This window comes from Pinus tabuliformis, chromosome 8 (genome assembly GCF_031772625.1).
Source record: "Pinus tabuliformis cultivar Carrire ecotype Pingquan chromosome 8, CPIR1, whole genome shotgun sequence".
Lineage (NCBI taxonomy): Eukaryota > Viridiplantae > Streptophyta > Pinopsida > Pinales > Pinaceae > Pinus > Pinus tabuliformis.
This window is the reverse complement of record NC_142294.1, coordinates 1,843,071,400-1,843,089,571: the sequence shown is the minus strand read 5'-3', so window position 1 is coordinate 1,843,089,571 and position 18,172 is coordinate 1,843,071,400. Positions and strand designations below refer to the sequence as shown.

General features: G+C 37.3%; 1 protein-coding gene across 2 annotated transcripts in view; it reads right to left on the bottom strand.

Moving 5' to 3' along the window:
- Window positions 1-14,806, bottom strand: part of LOC149243631 (ARM repeat superfamily protein) — a 293,501-nt gene extending 278,695 nt beyond the window's left edge. The window contains exon 1 of one of the 2 annotated variants that reach the window (XM_089374589.1): window positions 14,653-14,806. In XM_089374589.1, the coding sequence (XP_089230715.1) occupies window positions 14,653-14,705 (53 nt within the window). In that variant the 5' untranslated portion in view covers window positions 14,706-14,806. The remainder of the gene's footprint in view (window positions 1-14,652) is intronic. The other variant, XM_089374590.1, reaches the window with a different exon arrangement.
- Window positions 14,807-18,172: the final 3,366 nt, after the last annotated feature.

Genomic DNA, 18,172 nt, shown 5'->3' with positions numbered 1-18,172 from the left:
TGTCTCCATGAAGAACTCAGAAAAGCCAGCTATTAAAGAGGACAGAACAGTGCTGAAAAGACTTGTAGGAGAAGGGACATGCGACATGATTAGCAAGGAAACAAACAAAAGCAAGCAGCAGAATCAAAATGAAAAGAATGAGTCAAAGAAAATGCTTTGTGCAAAAAGGTCATTTGCTCTTGGAGATGAACTAAGCAAATTTGGAAGATCCCAAAGGAGATTCTTTGCTCCCTTGAAAGATATCAAGTGTTTTTCTTGCCATGGACCTAGACATGTAGCAGCAGATTGTAAGAGAAAAAAGTCAAGACTAATCAGCATAAGGTGTAGCAAGCAAGAAGGTATCCTCAAGCAAACAATCAAAGAAAGTTTCCTCAATCAAGCAGGCAAAGAAAACAACCATCCACCAGCTACACAAATCATTTCTATGGTTACTGTGATCAGTGCAACGGATTCAAACATAAAGTTTTTGAATGCAAATTGTATACAAAGAAGAAGATGAGCACAAGAAGACACGCCATTTACAACATTTCTTGGTCTTACAAAGTGTTATTTATGTGGCAACTTTGGCCATTGTTGCCACTTGATTCCACACCTAAGGTTAGCGTGGAGAAAATAGCTAACTTCACTTGATGTGGCTTTGAGGGTGTTGTCGCGCAGATTGACACGACAACGCTCAGACCGGGGGCTGTCACTCTGATCCCCGATCCCTCCGTTTAAGCCTGTCTCCCGCGGCTATGGGGGGTAGACCCTGTGAGATGATGAGACCAACTGTCGACCAGTGGGTTGGGAGACACGAGACACGATTGAGATAAGCACTTAAAAGATTTAATTAATTTAGCAGACCAGTGCTTTAAGAGATTGCGGTTAAAACGATTATCTGTTAAATGATATAAAAAGATGGACCATGGACAACAATCATCTATCATTAGCTAAAACACAATGCTCTTTAGAATGACAAAAACGATATCCAGCAGCTAAAAATTTGAAAAGATGAATGCTTTTAAGTCACCACGAGAATCATAAACCATCAACCAGATATCAATTTCGCATCTCGGCTTGAAAACTTTAGATCTCAGCAATAAAGATATAACGTGAAAGCAACTGAAATCTGGCAAAAATGATTTTCCAAAAAAAATTTAATATTTTTTAAAAAAAAATTTAAATCTTTTTTCAATTTTTTTATTTTATTTTTTCAATATTATAAAAATAAAATTTAAAAAATCTAAAGAATAATTTAAAAAATTGAAATCTATTCTAAAACAAAAATATAACTCTAAGTCTAAAACTAAATAAAAAAACCTTTTATTGTTATTTCTTTTTATTTTAAAACTAAAAGAAAATGAAAAAAAAAAAGAAAAAGAAAGAAAGAGTTTAATTTAAATCTAATATTTACAAAATCAAACTAATCCTAAACATATTCTAACTAAGCCAAAAAATATTTTATAAATAAATCTTCTTTTTGATTTTTTATTTTTTCATATTCTAAGAATCTAAAAAAAAAGAAACAATTTAAAAAAAATCAAAATTAAAATCTAAGAATTATGAAACTAAACTAAAGAAAAAAATTATAATCTATTCTAAAATATAAGCCAAAACTATTTAACAGAAATTCAAATCTAAAGAAATTAAAATAATCCTAAATCGCAAGAATATATACGTATGGTAGAAATCTGAAGGAAAAATCGTAAAACGACATTACCTCAGCAGCCAAAAAGGGAAACCGAGAAAAATCACCTGAGCACTGAACATTTCGAAGTTTTCAAACATTACCTGAGCCGCAGATCAAATCCATACCAGTTGCCGGTGTGAGTAGGATTTGATACCCACGCAAGTGCCTTCAAAGAAAACGATGCCTGTAGAGATCAAGAGTTCGATGATGAAGACGCAGAACACCACTTGACTTACACAATCTCGCTAAAAATTTTGTTGAATAAACCTGGGCTCATAAAAGATGAATCGGGACTTCTGCAGGTGACGGCGTGGGAATGTAAGTCTGCCGACAGCATGAAAGGGAGGAAGAGGTCGATGTGAGGCGGTGAGAGCAGCTGCGGAATAACAAATGACAAATCGATAGCAGGCAGAGGGGTCATGCGTATGGCAGAAACTGAGTGGGAAAGAATGCAGGTATACTGTGGATGGAGATAGGACGACAGATCTTGCTGCAGGCTGGAAGAATGAAGCCACAGGATTTCTGGGGCTTATTTCACGCTGGCCACCGGATACTAAAGGTGCTGTGCATGAATCGAAGATGCGTTTTCCAGTTCCAGTCAGCCGACAAATGAAACTTATGCAGATTTTCGATGGACAGAAGGGGCATGCGGCCTGCTAACATATAACCTCTGGGCTTTTAACGATTGCAGAAGATTGACGTGGATTATGAAATGTTGGAGCTGCTGGCGGATCTCTGTGTGTTTGTGCATGTATAAACCAGCAAACCAAAAAATGCCTTTCGTTAGAATCTGTTGCTTATGCACAGTGTGACAGCGTATAAACCTTGACGGCAGTGCTGCAAAAAACGACAAAACCCTAATCAAAACTGCATAAAGCAAAATCTAAAACCCTAGAACAGAAAAAAATTAAACCCTAAGACAGCTAATAAATTTACAGATATGTGGCCCCTGAAATGCCAGATTCAGCAATAACAACAGTAATGTTTTCAATATATCAACAATTTTGAACTTCACTGTGAACAGAAAGAAAATCTCTCAATGTAAAACAGAAAAGAAACTCCTAATGATTAACCCAGGGCACAATCAGCTGGGCTCTGCACAGAAGAGCCTGCGGGAGTTGGCTGGTTCAGCCGAGAACTTCCCCGAACGCCCACAAAATTTCCTTCAAAAAATGTTTTCCTGCACATCTCAAGCAACCATCAGCAAAGAGAGAGAGAAAGCTGCTAGATCTCAGGAAATAATGGAGATACCTGCCATTATTTCAGAAACCCTAGCAGCCCTCAAACCCTAGCAGGTGAACAAGATACCTGTGCTCACACTACTCTAAAAAAAACAAGCTATGATTAATGGCTGAAAACTGAAATATGCAGAAAATTAAAGATCTCACAGCAATCCCAGAGAGTAACACCAGCCAGTTTGAACCCCAAAGTCTTCTTTATTAATCAGAAATCAGATTACAAGAGAGCTTTCAGTACAGACTCACAGATCAGATGAACTTGAAATGACCCCCTAAGACCCTATATAAAGGAAATGATCCTAACGGCTAGTTCGAGTGATCCATGTAGAAATGATCTCGACCGTTGATGAGGATCAAGACATCTCTTGATCTCATCCGTCGATTTAATCACTTAAAATATTATTATTTTATTAGTTAGGGTTTTTGCTTCATTTATTAATTTTTTATTAATTTTTTATTATTTTATTATTTTTATTCATTTTTTAATTTTTTTAATTCATTTTAACATGGATCACTGAACTAAGCCTTCGGAAACATCACCTAGGACCTAGGACTTAGGACTCATGAGGGGATTTAAAACATTTCTCGACCCTCAGGACACATTACATCATGACTTTTACAAAAATACATCTTAAGGGACAAACCCATTTAATACAGACCCTCACAAAAACACCCAGTTCTGCGACACAACGATAATCTAGCAGATCAACACACTAGGATTCTCCTAAAGTTCTAATGACAAAATCAATCCCGGCTTTGGGGTCAGGTTTGAAGGAAAACTCTGCCGATCCGTGGATCGGTGAGACAAAAAACCTTCCGGGACGTAGATTATCATCAGAAAGTTAGGTCCACCTAGGCAAATTACATACATGACTCATGTCTGCTAAGATTATTTACAATTAATACATGCAGACTGGGTTTACAATCAAAAAGATCAAGCTGCTGATGATGGCAGGATGGCACGGACATGCTGATCAGGTGTTGCTTCTTTCTGTCAAGAAAAACGGGGTGCACTGCATGGGTAGTTGACCAGTAGAGGTCAACAGAGGGCAAGCTGTGAGTTGGGGTTGTCACCCAATTTCCAACTCCTCTATCTAGGCTCTCTCCTAGATGAAGCCTATGGGGGCAGACCCTAAAGGAAATCTAAGGCTTGGTTAGTGATACTAAACAAGTTCTAGGAGATGAAAGATTAGCTAATCAAGGGACACATCAACCATCAACTTAAAACATGTAAATACTTCAACAAGTAAATGACATAACCATGAGCATGTAGAGATACCAAATATGTAAAGCAATGATATCAACAAGATCGAACCTTTGCAAGAATTCAAATGATAAGACTAGTGCCAAATAAGTAACTTGCAAAAGATAAATGTTCAAAGAAGTAAATTAGACTTGCAAAGTAAGAACATGTAAAGGAAGATAGCAAGTAAAAATACAATTGCATTTGAGATGTAAAGTGTGTTCACATGAAATATACTTGAAGGAAAAGTTGCACCAATGAAATGAAAGATATTCCAAGATAAGTAAATAAACTCCAAATGCTTCAAGATACACAAGTGAACTTCAAATGAAATGCTCCAAGTACAAGAATATAAATGCTTGTAAAAGTAAACCCGCAATACTTGCGAAGTGTGAAATGCTACTTGGAAATAAATGATACTTGTAAATGATAAACTCAAGATAGCATAAACATAGGAATTGTTGCAATGAGGTAAGATGTGATGTAGAGTGCTCTTGGTTTATTTTATTAGACCTACTCTAACATATTCTAAGGTGAAACTTCCTCTTTAAACTTTTACCCTTGTAAGGATAGGGATGGTAGCAAGGGGCCTCAAGTGGAGAAGCTTAGCTTCATTAAAGAGTATCCACCTAGTCCCTCAAGTCTACCCACATGTCGGCGCTCCAACACTAGAAAAGTTGAACCTAAACTGCCCAGTAATGTGTTTACCTTTCTCACAAACTTGGGAAAAGGATATCAAGAAAGGGGTCCTAATCTCTATAAAACCAACTTACGTTGGAGATAAATTTTAGAGAGCAAAAATGATCAATTGCAACTGTACTGATGTTCAAAGGTAGCAATTTGCAAATAAGCGAATGAGATAAGTTGTGAATGAACTATGAAGCAAACCTAAATCAAGTAAAATGGCAACTAGATTCTTGAAACTAAATTAGCACGTAAAGGGAAAATTGCATGAAAATGAAATTAGATTGTTACAACAACTAAACTAACCAATTAGATATCACTTGCATATAAATAAAATCAAATATTGAAAGCATACACAAGTGAATGATTAATTGAAAACTAGACGCTAAATGAGATGAAGCATGAAATTGACAACTTAGCTCAAAATGAAAGTTGCATGAAACTAAACTAACAAATTGGATGATACTTGTGTGAAATGAACTAAACTAAATTGTAAGAAAACATTAGCATGGAAAGATGAATAATTAGCAAATATCAAAAGCTAAGTGAGATGAGATGGAAAACTTAGCATGAAATGTACAATTAGCATGAAATCAAATGAGCATTAGTACAAGAGGAACTAGCATGTACAAAGCACGAAATAAACACTAATGAATATTAACTTGAAGTGAGATAAGATCAAATAAGAGAAAGTATGAGCCTATGGAATAAGTAAATTAGCATGAAGAGAAAATGTGAGCAAATTAGCAAACTAATTCTAACTTCAAGACCATAATAGAGATCAATGTAGAAATTATGATGTAGATTTGCAACTGCTCATGAAATTTTAATCAAAACCACAAGACACAAACCTACTCTATTGCTTTGCAGAAATCAATTCACAATTTAGAACATCAATCACAAACATGCAATGAGAAATAACACACATGCACACAGTGTTTTTTCCAGGGAAAGCAATCAGCTGAAAACCCCAATGTCTGCTTGCATTAATTTGATGAATAGAAATGTATTACAATTGCTTTGCTCAACTGAGCACAACCTGCAAGTGAATAACCTATCTCTTTGTTCACTAAGAAGCTTTGACCCATACTTGGTCAATTTCTACCTCTGCTTGAGCCCCTATTTCCTTGTGCAATTCCTTAAGAAATTAGGCCCCTATTATTTAGGAAATTCGTCAAATTGATTGTGCAATTCCCAAGGTTGATCATTTGAGTCTTTGACTACATGCAACACTCATACACTCAAGACTAGTCTATAATTGATGTTACACTGCTTTGGAATCTCCACCACAGCTGAGGAACTTGAATTCTCTGCATGCACTAGCTATTTTGGGTTGATTGATCAGTTAATTGAATGATCGCTGAGTTTCAATGAAGTCCCACTACACAACTGACCTTCCACTAGTTCCTCCAACAGTTAGAACTAGTTTAACTGAAAACAACCTGAGATAACTTACCTTGATTGCTACAAATTAGCAATCACACATGCTTAACTGAATCTAACTCCTCTAACTCGAATTTACTAAGCTGCCTGAGTGGCAAGAGCCATATCACAAAAGTTATCTACATCCAAGTTGTCTGTTGATGTGGAAATTCGAATTTTCTCAATTTAACCAAGGCAAAATCAAATTGAGAATTTCTTGCTGCATTTTTCAACACTCCCTCTCAACAAAAAAGGGATTATCAACCGCCCCTATCTTGCACCTGTGGAACTCGAACTTCCCTCTTGACAAGGACTTTGTCAAAATGTCAGCATCTTGTTCCTCTACCAGAATGCATTGAAGAACCATTATCTACCTCTACACACAGTCCCGCAAATGGTGATACCAGATATCTAGACGCTTGGATCGATCATGCAAAACAGGATTCTCAGAGAGCCTGATGCAACTCTGAATATCACAGTAGATCACAATTAGATCCATTATCTGACCAAATAGTCCCACAACTATCTTTCTCATCCAAATCGCCTCACATGTTGCTTGACTTGCAGCCATGTATTCTGCTTTTGCTGAGCATAGCACTACAGATCTTTGCTTCTTGCTATACTACAAAACCATTGCAGACCCAACACTAAAAATTCCACCTGATGTACTCTTTCGATCTGATGGACTCCCCACCCAATCTGCATCTGTCAAGCCACATAGCTTCACTCCCTCTACCCATTTGTACCATAGTCCAAACTGAGTAGTGCCTCTAAGGTACCGTAGAACATGCTTAGCTACCTTCCAAAATAATTTGGTCGGCCTAACCATAGCTTGGCTCAGTTGGTTGACTGCATAGCACATATCTGGTCATGTGTTCACAAGATACATCAGTGAACCCACTAGTTGTCGATAAATGGTAGCATCCACTTCCTCACCTGAAGTGCCATCCTCCTTCCTTCAATTGGTCGCCAAGGATGTCTCCATGGGTTTGTAACTCTCCATGCAGAATCTTTGTAGTATCTCATTTGCATACTTGGCTTGAGAGACAAATAGTTCCCCATCGCCTTGCCATACTTCCAACGCAAGGAAGTAGTGCATGAGACCCATGTCCTTCATTTCAAATTCTCTTGCAAGGTCCTTCTTGCAAGATCTCTCTTCCTCCTTCCACACGAAGAAGATCTAGCACTCTTGTGAGAAGTCATCAATAAAAATAACAAAATAATTGTGTCTAGTAGTGGAGGATATCGAGAAAGGTCCACAAACATCAAAGTGGATCCTTTCTAGGACTGCATGTGTTTTGTTGTCCCGATCATGGAATGTGGATTTGTGTACTTCCCCAAGGTACATCCTTTGCATACATCCCACTACTCAAGTGCCCCTTTGGGGAGGCATGTGGTTATTTGTTGCATAATCTCAGGGCGTCATGATGCAAATGGCCAAGTCTTCTATGCCAAAGTTCACCGACATCACGGCTCTACACTTTCTCCGCCTTAGTGTTTAATGCAGCACAGTCTTCCACATCTAGCTTATACAAGTTCTTCACACGAACCCCAATCTGCTTCACCTATCCTGTGGCTGTGTGTCTTAGGAATGTTTTTCCTTTACTGAAGATCACATCATAACCACAAATTTCCAAAACTACAACAGTGATGAGATTTTTCTTTAGGCCCGAAACGAACATGACATCCTTGAGCCTGAGATGGGAGCCCGACTCCCTCTAAAAGGTGATTGTACCAACCCCGATTGCATTGTACCTTTTGTCGTTCCCCAGCTCAATGTGCATTTGCAAATCCTTCTTCTCCAGGTCACTAAAAAACCCTCTACACCCTGTCATGTGGAACGATGCACCTGATTCCAAGTACCACACACTCCCCATCACTGTGTTGGCCATGCATGCGATGAGGGTAAAGTCAAGCTCGAACTGTGAAGCCAAGGCTTCACCTGTTGCTCCTCCTGAGGTCTTCTTGCTTGCATTTTTGTGTGGACACTTCGTGGCATAGTGCTTGAATTCATGATAGTGGAAGCATTTAATTTTGGACAAATCTTTCTTCTTGCCCCCTTGGCTGGATTCTGGTTTGGATTGAGATTTCTTCCCTTTTCCCTTCTTTCCCTTTCCAACCAATGCAAAGTTTTCTTCATCCTCACCCTTGGATGAAGTCCCATCTTTGGTATTCCGCCTTATTTCCTCTTGTACCAAATCGGACCATAAGTGTTCCCAATTCGGTAGTTTCTCCCTCCCGTTCACTGAATCTTGGTGGCTATGCCAGCGCTTGGGAAGCCCTAGAAGGGCTAGCCTTACCAAGTCATCTTCTGAAACATTTACACCAACCCCACCAAGTCCATCATGAACTTGTGTGAACTTGCTCAGATACTGCGGAATCATGTCATTCTTCTGCATCTTGATATTTCGAAATTTATCCTTGAGCGCCAACTTCTTGTAGTCGCTACTATTCTCGAACAACTCTATCAGTGCTTTCCACATTGCGAAAAGAGTTTCTTTCCCGTGGAGATTTGAGACAATGTGATCCTGTACTCCCTCCAAGATTATTCTCCTCGCCTTGGCTACATCTTTCTTCCACTAAGCAAGGTTATGGGCATCAAATGCTTGTGGTTTTGCAACATCTGTCTTGATGTATTCTAGCAATGCATTGTCATCCAATACCGCCTTCACACGATCCTTCAATGCAATGAAATTAGAGCTACCTTCCAAGGCATACTCTAGCCTCATCCAGTTGAAGGTCAGCTTCTCAGCTCTAAAGAGAACCTACTACATTGAACTTCAAAATCAAACCTCCTAAGAAACAACTTCGAAATTCCTGATCTAATGTGAATCCTACTCTGATACCATGTAGAAATTATGATGTAGATTTGCAACTGCTCATGAAATTTTAATCAAAATCACAAGACACAAACCTACTCTACTGCTTTGTGGAAATCAATTCACAATTTAGAACATCAATCACAAACATGCAATGAGAAATAACACACATGCACACAGTTTTTTTCGAGGAAAGCAATCTGCTAAAAACTCCAATGTCTACTTGCATTAATCTGATGAATAGACATGTATTACAATTGCTTTTCTCAACTGAACACAACCTGCAAGTGAATAACCTATCTCTCTGCTCACTAAGAAGCTCTGACCCAAACTTGGTCAATTTCTGCCTCTGCTTGAGCCCCTATTTCCTTGCGCAGTTTCTTGAGAAATTAGGCCTGTATTATTTAGGAAATTTCTCAAATTGATTGCATAATTCCCAAGGTTGATCATCTAACTGCATGCAACACATGTACACTCAAGACTAGTCTACAATTGATGTTACAATGCCTTGGAATCTCCACCACAGCTGGGGAACTCGATTTCTCTGCATGCACTAGCTATTTTGGGCTGATTGGTCAGTTAATTGGATGATCGTTGAGTTTGACTAAAGTCCCATTGCACAACAGACCTTCCACTAGTTCCTCCAACAATTAGAACTAGTTTAACTGAAAACAACCTGAGATAATTGACCTTGATTGCTACAATTAGCAATCACACATGCTTAACTAAACTCTAACTCAAATTTACTGAGCTAAGTGAGTAAAAAGAGCCATGTCACACAAGTTAACTGCATCCAAGTTGTCTGCTGATGTGGAAATTCGAATTTTCTCAATTCAATCAAAGGCAAAATCAAATTGAGAATTTCTTGCTGCATTTTTCAACAATCAAATCAAGCACCATGCAAAGACGAACCCTCTCTCAAAGATAGAAGGAGTGGGATACCAAGGGGAGGATTCCCAAGCTCCCAAAGAAAAAATAGTTCTTTATTATTAGTTAAGCAGTGTGAATAACCTCTTATAGGAATGAGGGATTACTTGAGAAGAGCTTACAATATGAACTTGAAGATCAAAACTACTCTATCCCCAAAGGTGCAATGAATGATTTAAGATCTACTTGAGAAAAGTTACAAAAGAATTAGCTTGAAAGCCTTGAGTGAATAATGAGATACAAGAGTTACAATTCCTCAAGCATGAGCCTTTAGAAGAAGAGAAGAAATAGCAAGAAGATGGTATAGGAATTGAAAGTTTCAAATGTGGAGGCTCCTCAAAGCCCGACACTTATCTTAGGAGGGGCAACGTTGGAGTTGCAGTGTCATATGTGCTCTCAAAACTGGACTACACATCCTCTTCACTATGTTGGAAAGGTGTCAAGCCATCCCTCAAGGGATCTCTATTGCATATGTGATGAACCACCAAAAGCATACTCTCAAGATCAAGTGAGATTTGACATCATAAGGGACAAAAAACATTAAAGTATCATAGTGGACCATATTTGATGTCAAGGGCACAAAAATACTTCACACAAACCTTGCCTTCAAATGTCTTTCTAGCTCAGAATTTGTAAGCATGTTTACACACTTTGTTAGGGGTGATTATGCAGTTGTCCTTATTAGGTGCTTCCAACCCTAAGAGGAAGGACATTTCACAGGTAGACCCATCAATCCATAGATACATATGATAAATGTGATCATAGAATGGGAAATATTTTAAGGAGGATGGCCATAGCCATAGTACCAGCTGAAGGAGGTCCAAAATCTTTGAGTATAATGATGAGAAGAGGAAGCAATCATGGAGGCATGAGTTACCTCTTTCCTCGCCCTACTTTTTCCATCCCTCTAGTGCGCCTTTTACTTTAATGATTTTCCTTTCTTTCTTGCATAGCTTAGGTGACCCAACTTGCTTTATGTTTTTTCCAATACCCCTTAAAAATGTAGCAATTTACCACTCATCATGGTTGGGACAGTCATAAATTCTTTGGTGTTAGATAAAACATGAAATTCTTAGGAACTTGGTGATGGCTAATGAGGGGCGTAGAGCTCATGTTGGGATTTTGCCTACATGCTTATATATGTCCCAGCCATCTATCGCATTTGTGCCTTCATATGCTTTTATCTTTCTTCCAACTGCATCAACCTTGTAGGGAAAATTTCCAAGCCTTAACTTAGAGATGAAGATATAGTGTGCCAATCCCAATGATCAATGACAATCAATCCAAAGAATGGAAGTGGATATAAGGGAAACATGGAAGGCGACAAGTATGGATTACCTTGGGCATGCTATATCAATCAATACCTACTATTAGTGCCCATCCCAACAATGGAAGAAAAAGGCCTCGGGGTAGGTCACACTGAACTAGGTGTTGAAAAGTGTAACTAGGTTTGGTCTTCATAATGACATGTAACTATGATTTTATGTAATAAGATGTAAAGAAGAAAAATAAATTTATTGTATTGTTTGCTTCATGGGTTTCATGAGCAAGAGATTTTATTTTTGAGTCAAGACTCCCATTGAGAGTCTTTAGGAATTATTTGTCATCTAGTCATAAAATGAAAGAGACATTGTCATGTAATGAAGTCATTTTACACTTTGTATAGAGTCAAACTTGTCTATGTAAAATATCCTCCAAGACCTTGTCATTTATCCTCTTCAATTTGACCTACAACGATGGAAGAACATGCTAGAAGAAGTCAGCCTAACTCTTGTGATCATGTTGGCCTAAAGGACATGAGAAGAAGTGTATTTATAGCCACACTCGACCTCACTCAAAGGCAAGCATCTTGACAAGCAAAAGTGCGAAGAAGAGGGTAAAAGGAAAGTGCGAAGGAGGATTCTTCTAGGCATAGCGAAGAAGAGATTCTCCTGGGGCAGCAAAGAAGAGGTTTCTTCTGGGGCAGCGAAGGAGGTTTCTTTTGGGGCAGCGAAGGAAGGATTCTCCTAGGATACTTGTTCTGGGTGACAGAGATAGAGATCTAGAGACCGAGATTCTCTAGAGGAAGCCAGAGAGATCATAGAGACTGAGTTTCTCTAGGAGAAGTCGAGAAGAAGCAGTATAGAGACCGAGTTTCTCTAAAAGGAGCTGAGGAAAGCAGTTCAAGATCAAAAAGAAAATCGAGAAAGGGAAGAGGTAGAGCATCAAGGTTAGTGACAAGGTTCTTGGGAGGACACTAGAGTCAAGGGTCTTTGTCATGGTCTTGGTACTTATCAATTGAAGATCTAGAAGAAGAATTTTGATCGGGTTTTCCTCTCAAGAGGTGAGAGGTTTTGGCCCTGGCTGACAAGCCTACATACTGTGTCACTTGTCTTTTATTGTGCATATTGGTAATTGTCTTGATGAAAAGAACACAATAATAACATAACGAAGGAAAAACTATAAGCTAAGAAGTAAAAGTATATCACAAGCAATTATCAAGCAAATAAATCTTTTAACTACTCATGCCCTAGATTTCTCAACACTAGGGACAAAGGATAATCTCCCAAGTGAAGCATGGGAGGCAAGGGTACAACCATGAGCATTCAAGCATCCAGCTTGGCCTATGATCCATATTAGTATGCCCAAAACATTAAATGAAAGCACGTGATTACAGGAATGGTTAGTGTACTTTCTAATAGATGACCCACATTCCTTCAAGAAGTATGCCAGATGGGAAAGAGCACTAACTAGAGCACAGGTGAAGAACCCTAAAGTAAAGCTATCTGTCGATCATCATAGGGTTGTTGGCTAGCTGGCCAACCAATAGGGAGAAAAAATTTCTCTTAGGGGTTACCCATTTTTGGCTGGTAACATCTACCTCCAACACGGGGACATGTGCTCACCATACAGTGCATGATCCATGTGCTCAAACGAAGAGTGCATGAGAATCCCTGTAATCCCTGGTGCTCTCACACTTGTTATGTGTACACTCCCATAAACAGACTCTTTTAATATAAGCCAATCGTTATATTTCTAATATTCATTTCTGAGTTTTATGAACGGTCTGTGGTAACAACTTTGCCCTGGTGATTTCATAGTGCCTCTGCACAGGCCAAGCATTGAGGGGGTCCACTTGAGGTGAGGCAGTGTGCTTTCAGTCTTTGTATATAATTGTATATAATTGTGAGTTGATTTATGTTATTGCAAGTTAATTATTTTCATTTCGTTATTTGCTTTCAGCCCTGTCCATTAATGTATATTTTCAATCTCTTTATAAATTGTGCTAGGGAATTAGATTGCTGCAGAATCCCCCTGTTCTCGATTCCACTTCGTTAACAAAGCTGAGCGGTGGAGTCATTTTAATTGGAGCATAAAATGAATCATTTAAGCCATCTCAAAATCTCAGCTATGCACTTGTGATATTTGTCATGAGTTTCATACTTGCCACTTAGACAGTACCATTCAGAAATGTTAGCATTGCAAATTTCATGACTAAAAATTTCAACCTAGCGAGAGAAAATAAGAATTACAACTGTTTCTTGCCCACTGGGCTTTGGATTGACAGTGAATGTATTCACACTCCTTCAAATCCCCTGTGGGTGGTCCCACCCACGTAACCTTAAAAATAAAATAAAAACAAATTACAAATGCTTCTTAATAAGATCTTTGTTTAACCAACAAACCATTGGTTAGTGAAGAAGGCCGACAGAGTGTCAATCCATCCACCAGCTTCCTGTGATCTACGCCAACCATTGGCATAAGTTTCAAAGGAAAGAGATCAGATGCAAGTTGCTAGGTGATTTTCGCAGAAAATACTACTCGGACCTAATACTTACCCGAAGGAAATCCGATTTTTGTGTTGTAGCCCATCGACGCATATATCTCCAGGCAACTTCAAAGAAAACATACTTCACTTAAATATTTAATATCCTATAATTGTGTCAATAAAATGGTTTTTGCCCAAATTTTCCTACCATAATCTAAAAGAAATCTGGATAAATATCATAAAGATCTCCTGTGGTTATCGGAAAACTCCAGGAATAGTAGTTGTGAGATGCGGACTATGAACAGAAAACAAAGTGAGAGCTTAATTTTATAATCACTTAAACTGACGATTGAAAATTCATAAGGAGCCGACGTGAACCTGGCATAGGGCAATGAGAACATGGTGCCTAATATGCATGAAGTTACATTTAAAACCTGAGCTTTACCAGTTTAAAATCACAACATATAAGGATGGCAATAAAGGGTCCTATAGAGGGCACGTCCTCCATGGTTGCGAGTAGATTTTTCACAGCTCACAAAAGTCCAAATTACAGTATGAAAACAGAGGTCGAATTCAAAACAATAAATCTTTCCAACCATCCACTGGAATCATATTTTGCTACAACTATAGAGTTTTCACAACTAAAAGTCCAAATTACAGTATGAAAACATGGGTCAATGTGTAAACAGATAGTATCATAATTTGCTACAGCTATTTACAAACAAATTGTAATGCGAATAGACAGAGAAGTTAAAGCAATAATAAGACTAGCATGCCTCTTTTTTAATAAAAAACACTGTTACAGGTTTCATCTCTGAGATAGCATTTTGCGGGAAGTAAGCGCGTATGTGAACAAATGTAAGTTTGAGTTACAGAACATTTGGTTAACAAAATTCACTTACTGAAGAATTTTTTGATGTAAATTTGCCGGGTTTTCAATATGGTGCGTTTCCATCTCTATTGCCCTGAGAGTTATCAAATCATTGCGCTTATTGAATTTTTGAAGTTTCTACCGATAGAGTTGTTTGCGCGTGCCGAATCGTTTGATCATAAACTTTATATATATTATGGTTGTCGGTGGAATTGTTGTCTCTTTTTCATAATGGAAGTGTGGACATAAAAGTTTTTTTTAAGTGGTAAATGTGGATATATTAGGTTATTTTTTATATTCTAATAAGAATGGTTTTTGGTAAAAGGATGTCTTTGAAAATTATTTGAAGTTTTATGTTGGATTTTCAAATTTGGATTAGTTAAAAAAAAAACGTTTAATACAAGATATGGGTTTATTCTTGTTTTGAAATTACTTTCAAAATTTGGCATGACTTTATCACTTTACCATGATAAAAAATTGTATTTTTTTTCACGATATAAATTATTGAAAACCAATAAAAAAAATTAAAACATATCGATCAATTTGTTTTAAGTGTATTACATAGTTCGACAATATTGAGTTGGGAAAGCTTTAATGTATTAAAACATTGGACTATCTGAGTGGGTTTGTGTTTTGTTGTAGATGTGTTGAGTACATATTTATATTAAAAGAGGGAAAGAAAGAAAATAATTTTAATGTTCACAAGGTTAAAGATAGTTTATGGGACAGACTGCTTCTTCACCTAGTTGATGTATTCATTGTTTTTCATATGAAGCCTCACAATAAACGATCTCAGCTTCTTGACAAACCCCTCGCTAAATAGATTATTCCAAGAGCTAGTTGCCTGAATATTTGCATAAATTTCCCAGTTGCCTTTGAAGGCCTCGCATTCTAAAATGGAATGATTTTTCCACTTTTCTGGAAAAACAAAAAATACAGCCTCTTTCCTCCCACACTTCTTTTGGCCTTTTCCAGCGCCTTGTTTCACAATGGAGTTGATGAGAATTAGTCCTTAACTGAGCAATAAGAATTTTGGCTCTCCAAGAAATATTGGCCTCTATGTACACTTTTTGTTGATGATTATGAGTGGGATTAAACACTTCAATATAGTAAATTTTCTTTCTCCCTAGCTCCTTATCCCAAATACGCTTGTGGAACTTATCCATAACAAAAGTTTTTATCTCTTTATTGTTTATGGGACACGTGTTCAAGCAAATACCCCATTTACTAAACCATTTGTTATTTTGTTGCATCCAAGTCTTCTTTCTTTTGCACAATATGTCATTAAAGACAACCTTAGGCCATTTGCCCTCTTCCATTTGCTCAATTTTTTTTAAATACCTTATGACTCACACCATAGCAATTGCTTCAATAGGAGCAGCCCTTGTTTCACTTAACAAGATAGCATAAGGAACTGCACTTTTAATTTTGAATTTGTTTGTAATCAAATGCTTCTGAATTTTCTCAATTTGTTTCCACTGCATGTCGGATGTATTGTTGGCCCACAATTCACAACCATAGAGAATCACTGGAATCACTAGAAGCCCAAAAAGAGTTTGAGTGGTTTTCCTACCCCATAACTATGTCCCTCTACACCTATTTTGAAAAGCATAAAATGCTTTCCAACCCCCTAAGTTCTTTTCTTTCTACAGCTATCCTAGCTTAGATTTTTGTTGAAGTCAATTCTGAGGTATTTGTAATCCGCAACTTCTTCCATAATGTTGCCTTCAAAGTAGAACTTATGTTGGTTATGTTTTCTTTTTTTAGATAAAACCACTACTTTCATTTTGCTAATATTGACTTGCATCCCCACCATTCTACAAAAATGCTTAAGGGACAATAAGTGCTCTTGCAAATCAAGAGCAGATTTAGCAATCAGAATAAGGTCATCTGCATACAAAAGAAGCCTTATAACAAACTTGTCCAAATGGATACCATCACCCCCTTGCGAATTTAACCACTCCTCAAGCTTGTCGATATATAAACCAAAAATGGTAGGAGACAATGGGCAACCTTGATTGACCCTGATATCGCTTCTAAAACTTTCAGAAATGCCTGTTGAAGTTCTAATTTTGATTTTCACCTCTTCATACAGCCTATGCACAACTATTCTCAAATGCTTAGGAAGCCGAAGTTCCTCCATTCTATGCCACAGCTTATCCCTAGGAACTATGTCAAACGCTTTTTTGAAATCAACAAAGCAACAAAAGGCTTCTTCCTTTTTCTCCCTAACTTTTTCAATGATGTGCCTTAAAGTTATACAATGTTTACTTGTTTAAATATTCATGAACCATAAGAAAATAATCACATATGAGATCTATTAGTTACTGAACACAAAACATAAATTTTACATGGAAACCTTTTTAGGAGAAAACTATGGAACTTTTTTTTATAATTCTTTGTAGACACCAATCTACTAGAGACACCAATCCCCAATGTTAAGCACCAACTTAGCAAGGGACACAAATCCCTTTGCTTGCGCAACTACCCTTAATTGCAACTTTTTTTATTACATATAACTTCTTCAAAAGATGATAACATTCACATTACATTCACCGAGTCTACTTGCTACATCTGCCTTCACAAGGTCTACTCATTGCTTCTGCCTTCACCAAGTCCACTTGTTGCTTCAATAGGTTTGCTTGTTACTTTTGCCTTCACTGGATCTACACACTATTTCTACCTTCACCAAGTTTGACCAAAATTTGAACCTCCAAACGAAGTTTATGATAACTCTCCCAAAGCTTATTGTTTTTGGCCTATTCCTAAGAACAAAATTTTATAGCATGCCACATATCTAATTTTCAAATTTGATTATAACATTTTTACTTAAGGTACTCATGTATGTTTCCTCGTATATTTGAAAATTTCACAGTCTACAAGTCCCACAAAAGAAATTATAGCAAAAATACCAAGTTGACTTGTGTGAAGCTAATTTCAGCATTATTCAAAAACCCTCACTTCATTAGGGCATATCTCTAAAATTTTAGTGAACCAAAGTCTAAAACTTTTACCTCAGGTACTCTTGTATGTCTCCTTAGATCTCTAGAAATTTCACAGTCTAAAAAGTCCTAGTAAAAATGTTTTAACAAAAATGTCATGCTAATGTATTTAAAATTAGTTTTACGACCATTCAAAAACCCTAACTTCCACAGAGCATATCTTTGAAAGTATAATGAAACAATGTTTCAAAATTAGATCAAATGTATCCAAAGATCTTATCTCTTCCTCCTCAAAATTTGCAATATGAAACATCATACAAAATAAGATATTGAAAATGCCAAATTGACTTTTTTGAAATTGATTTCAAGAGCATTCAATAATCCTAACTTCCACATGGCATATCTCAAAAAGTATAATGAATCAATGTCTGGAATTTTGACCACGTGTATCTATAGATTTGCCTTCCTCTCCTCAAAATTTCATGATCTAAAGTATCCCAAAAAAAGGTTATAGCGAAAATTCCAAACTAACCTATTTGAAATTGATTTTGGGAGCATTCAAGAATCCTAACTTCCATAAGGCATGTATAGAAAGTATAAGAAATCAAT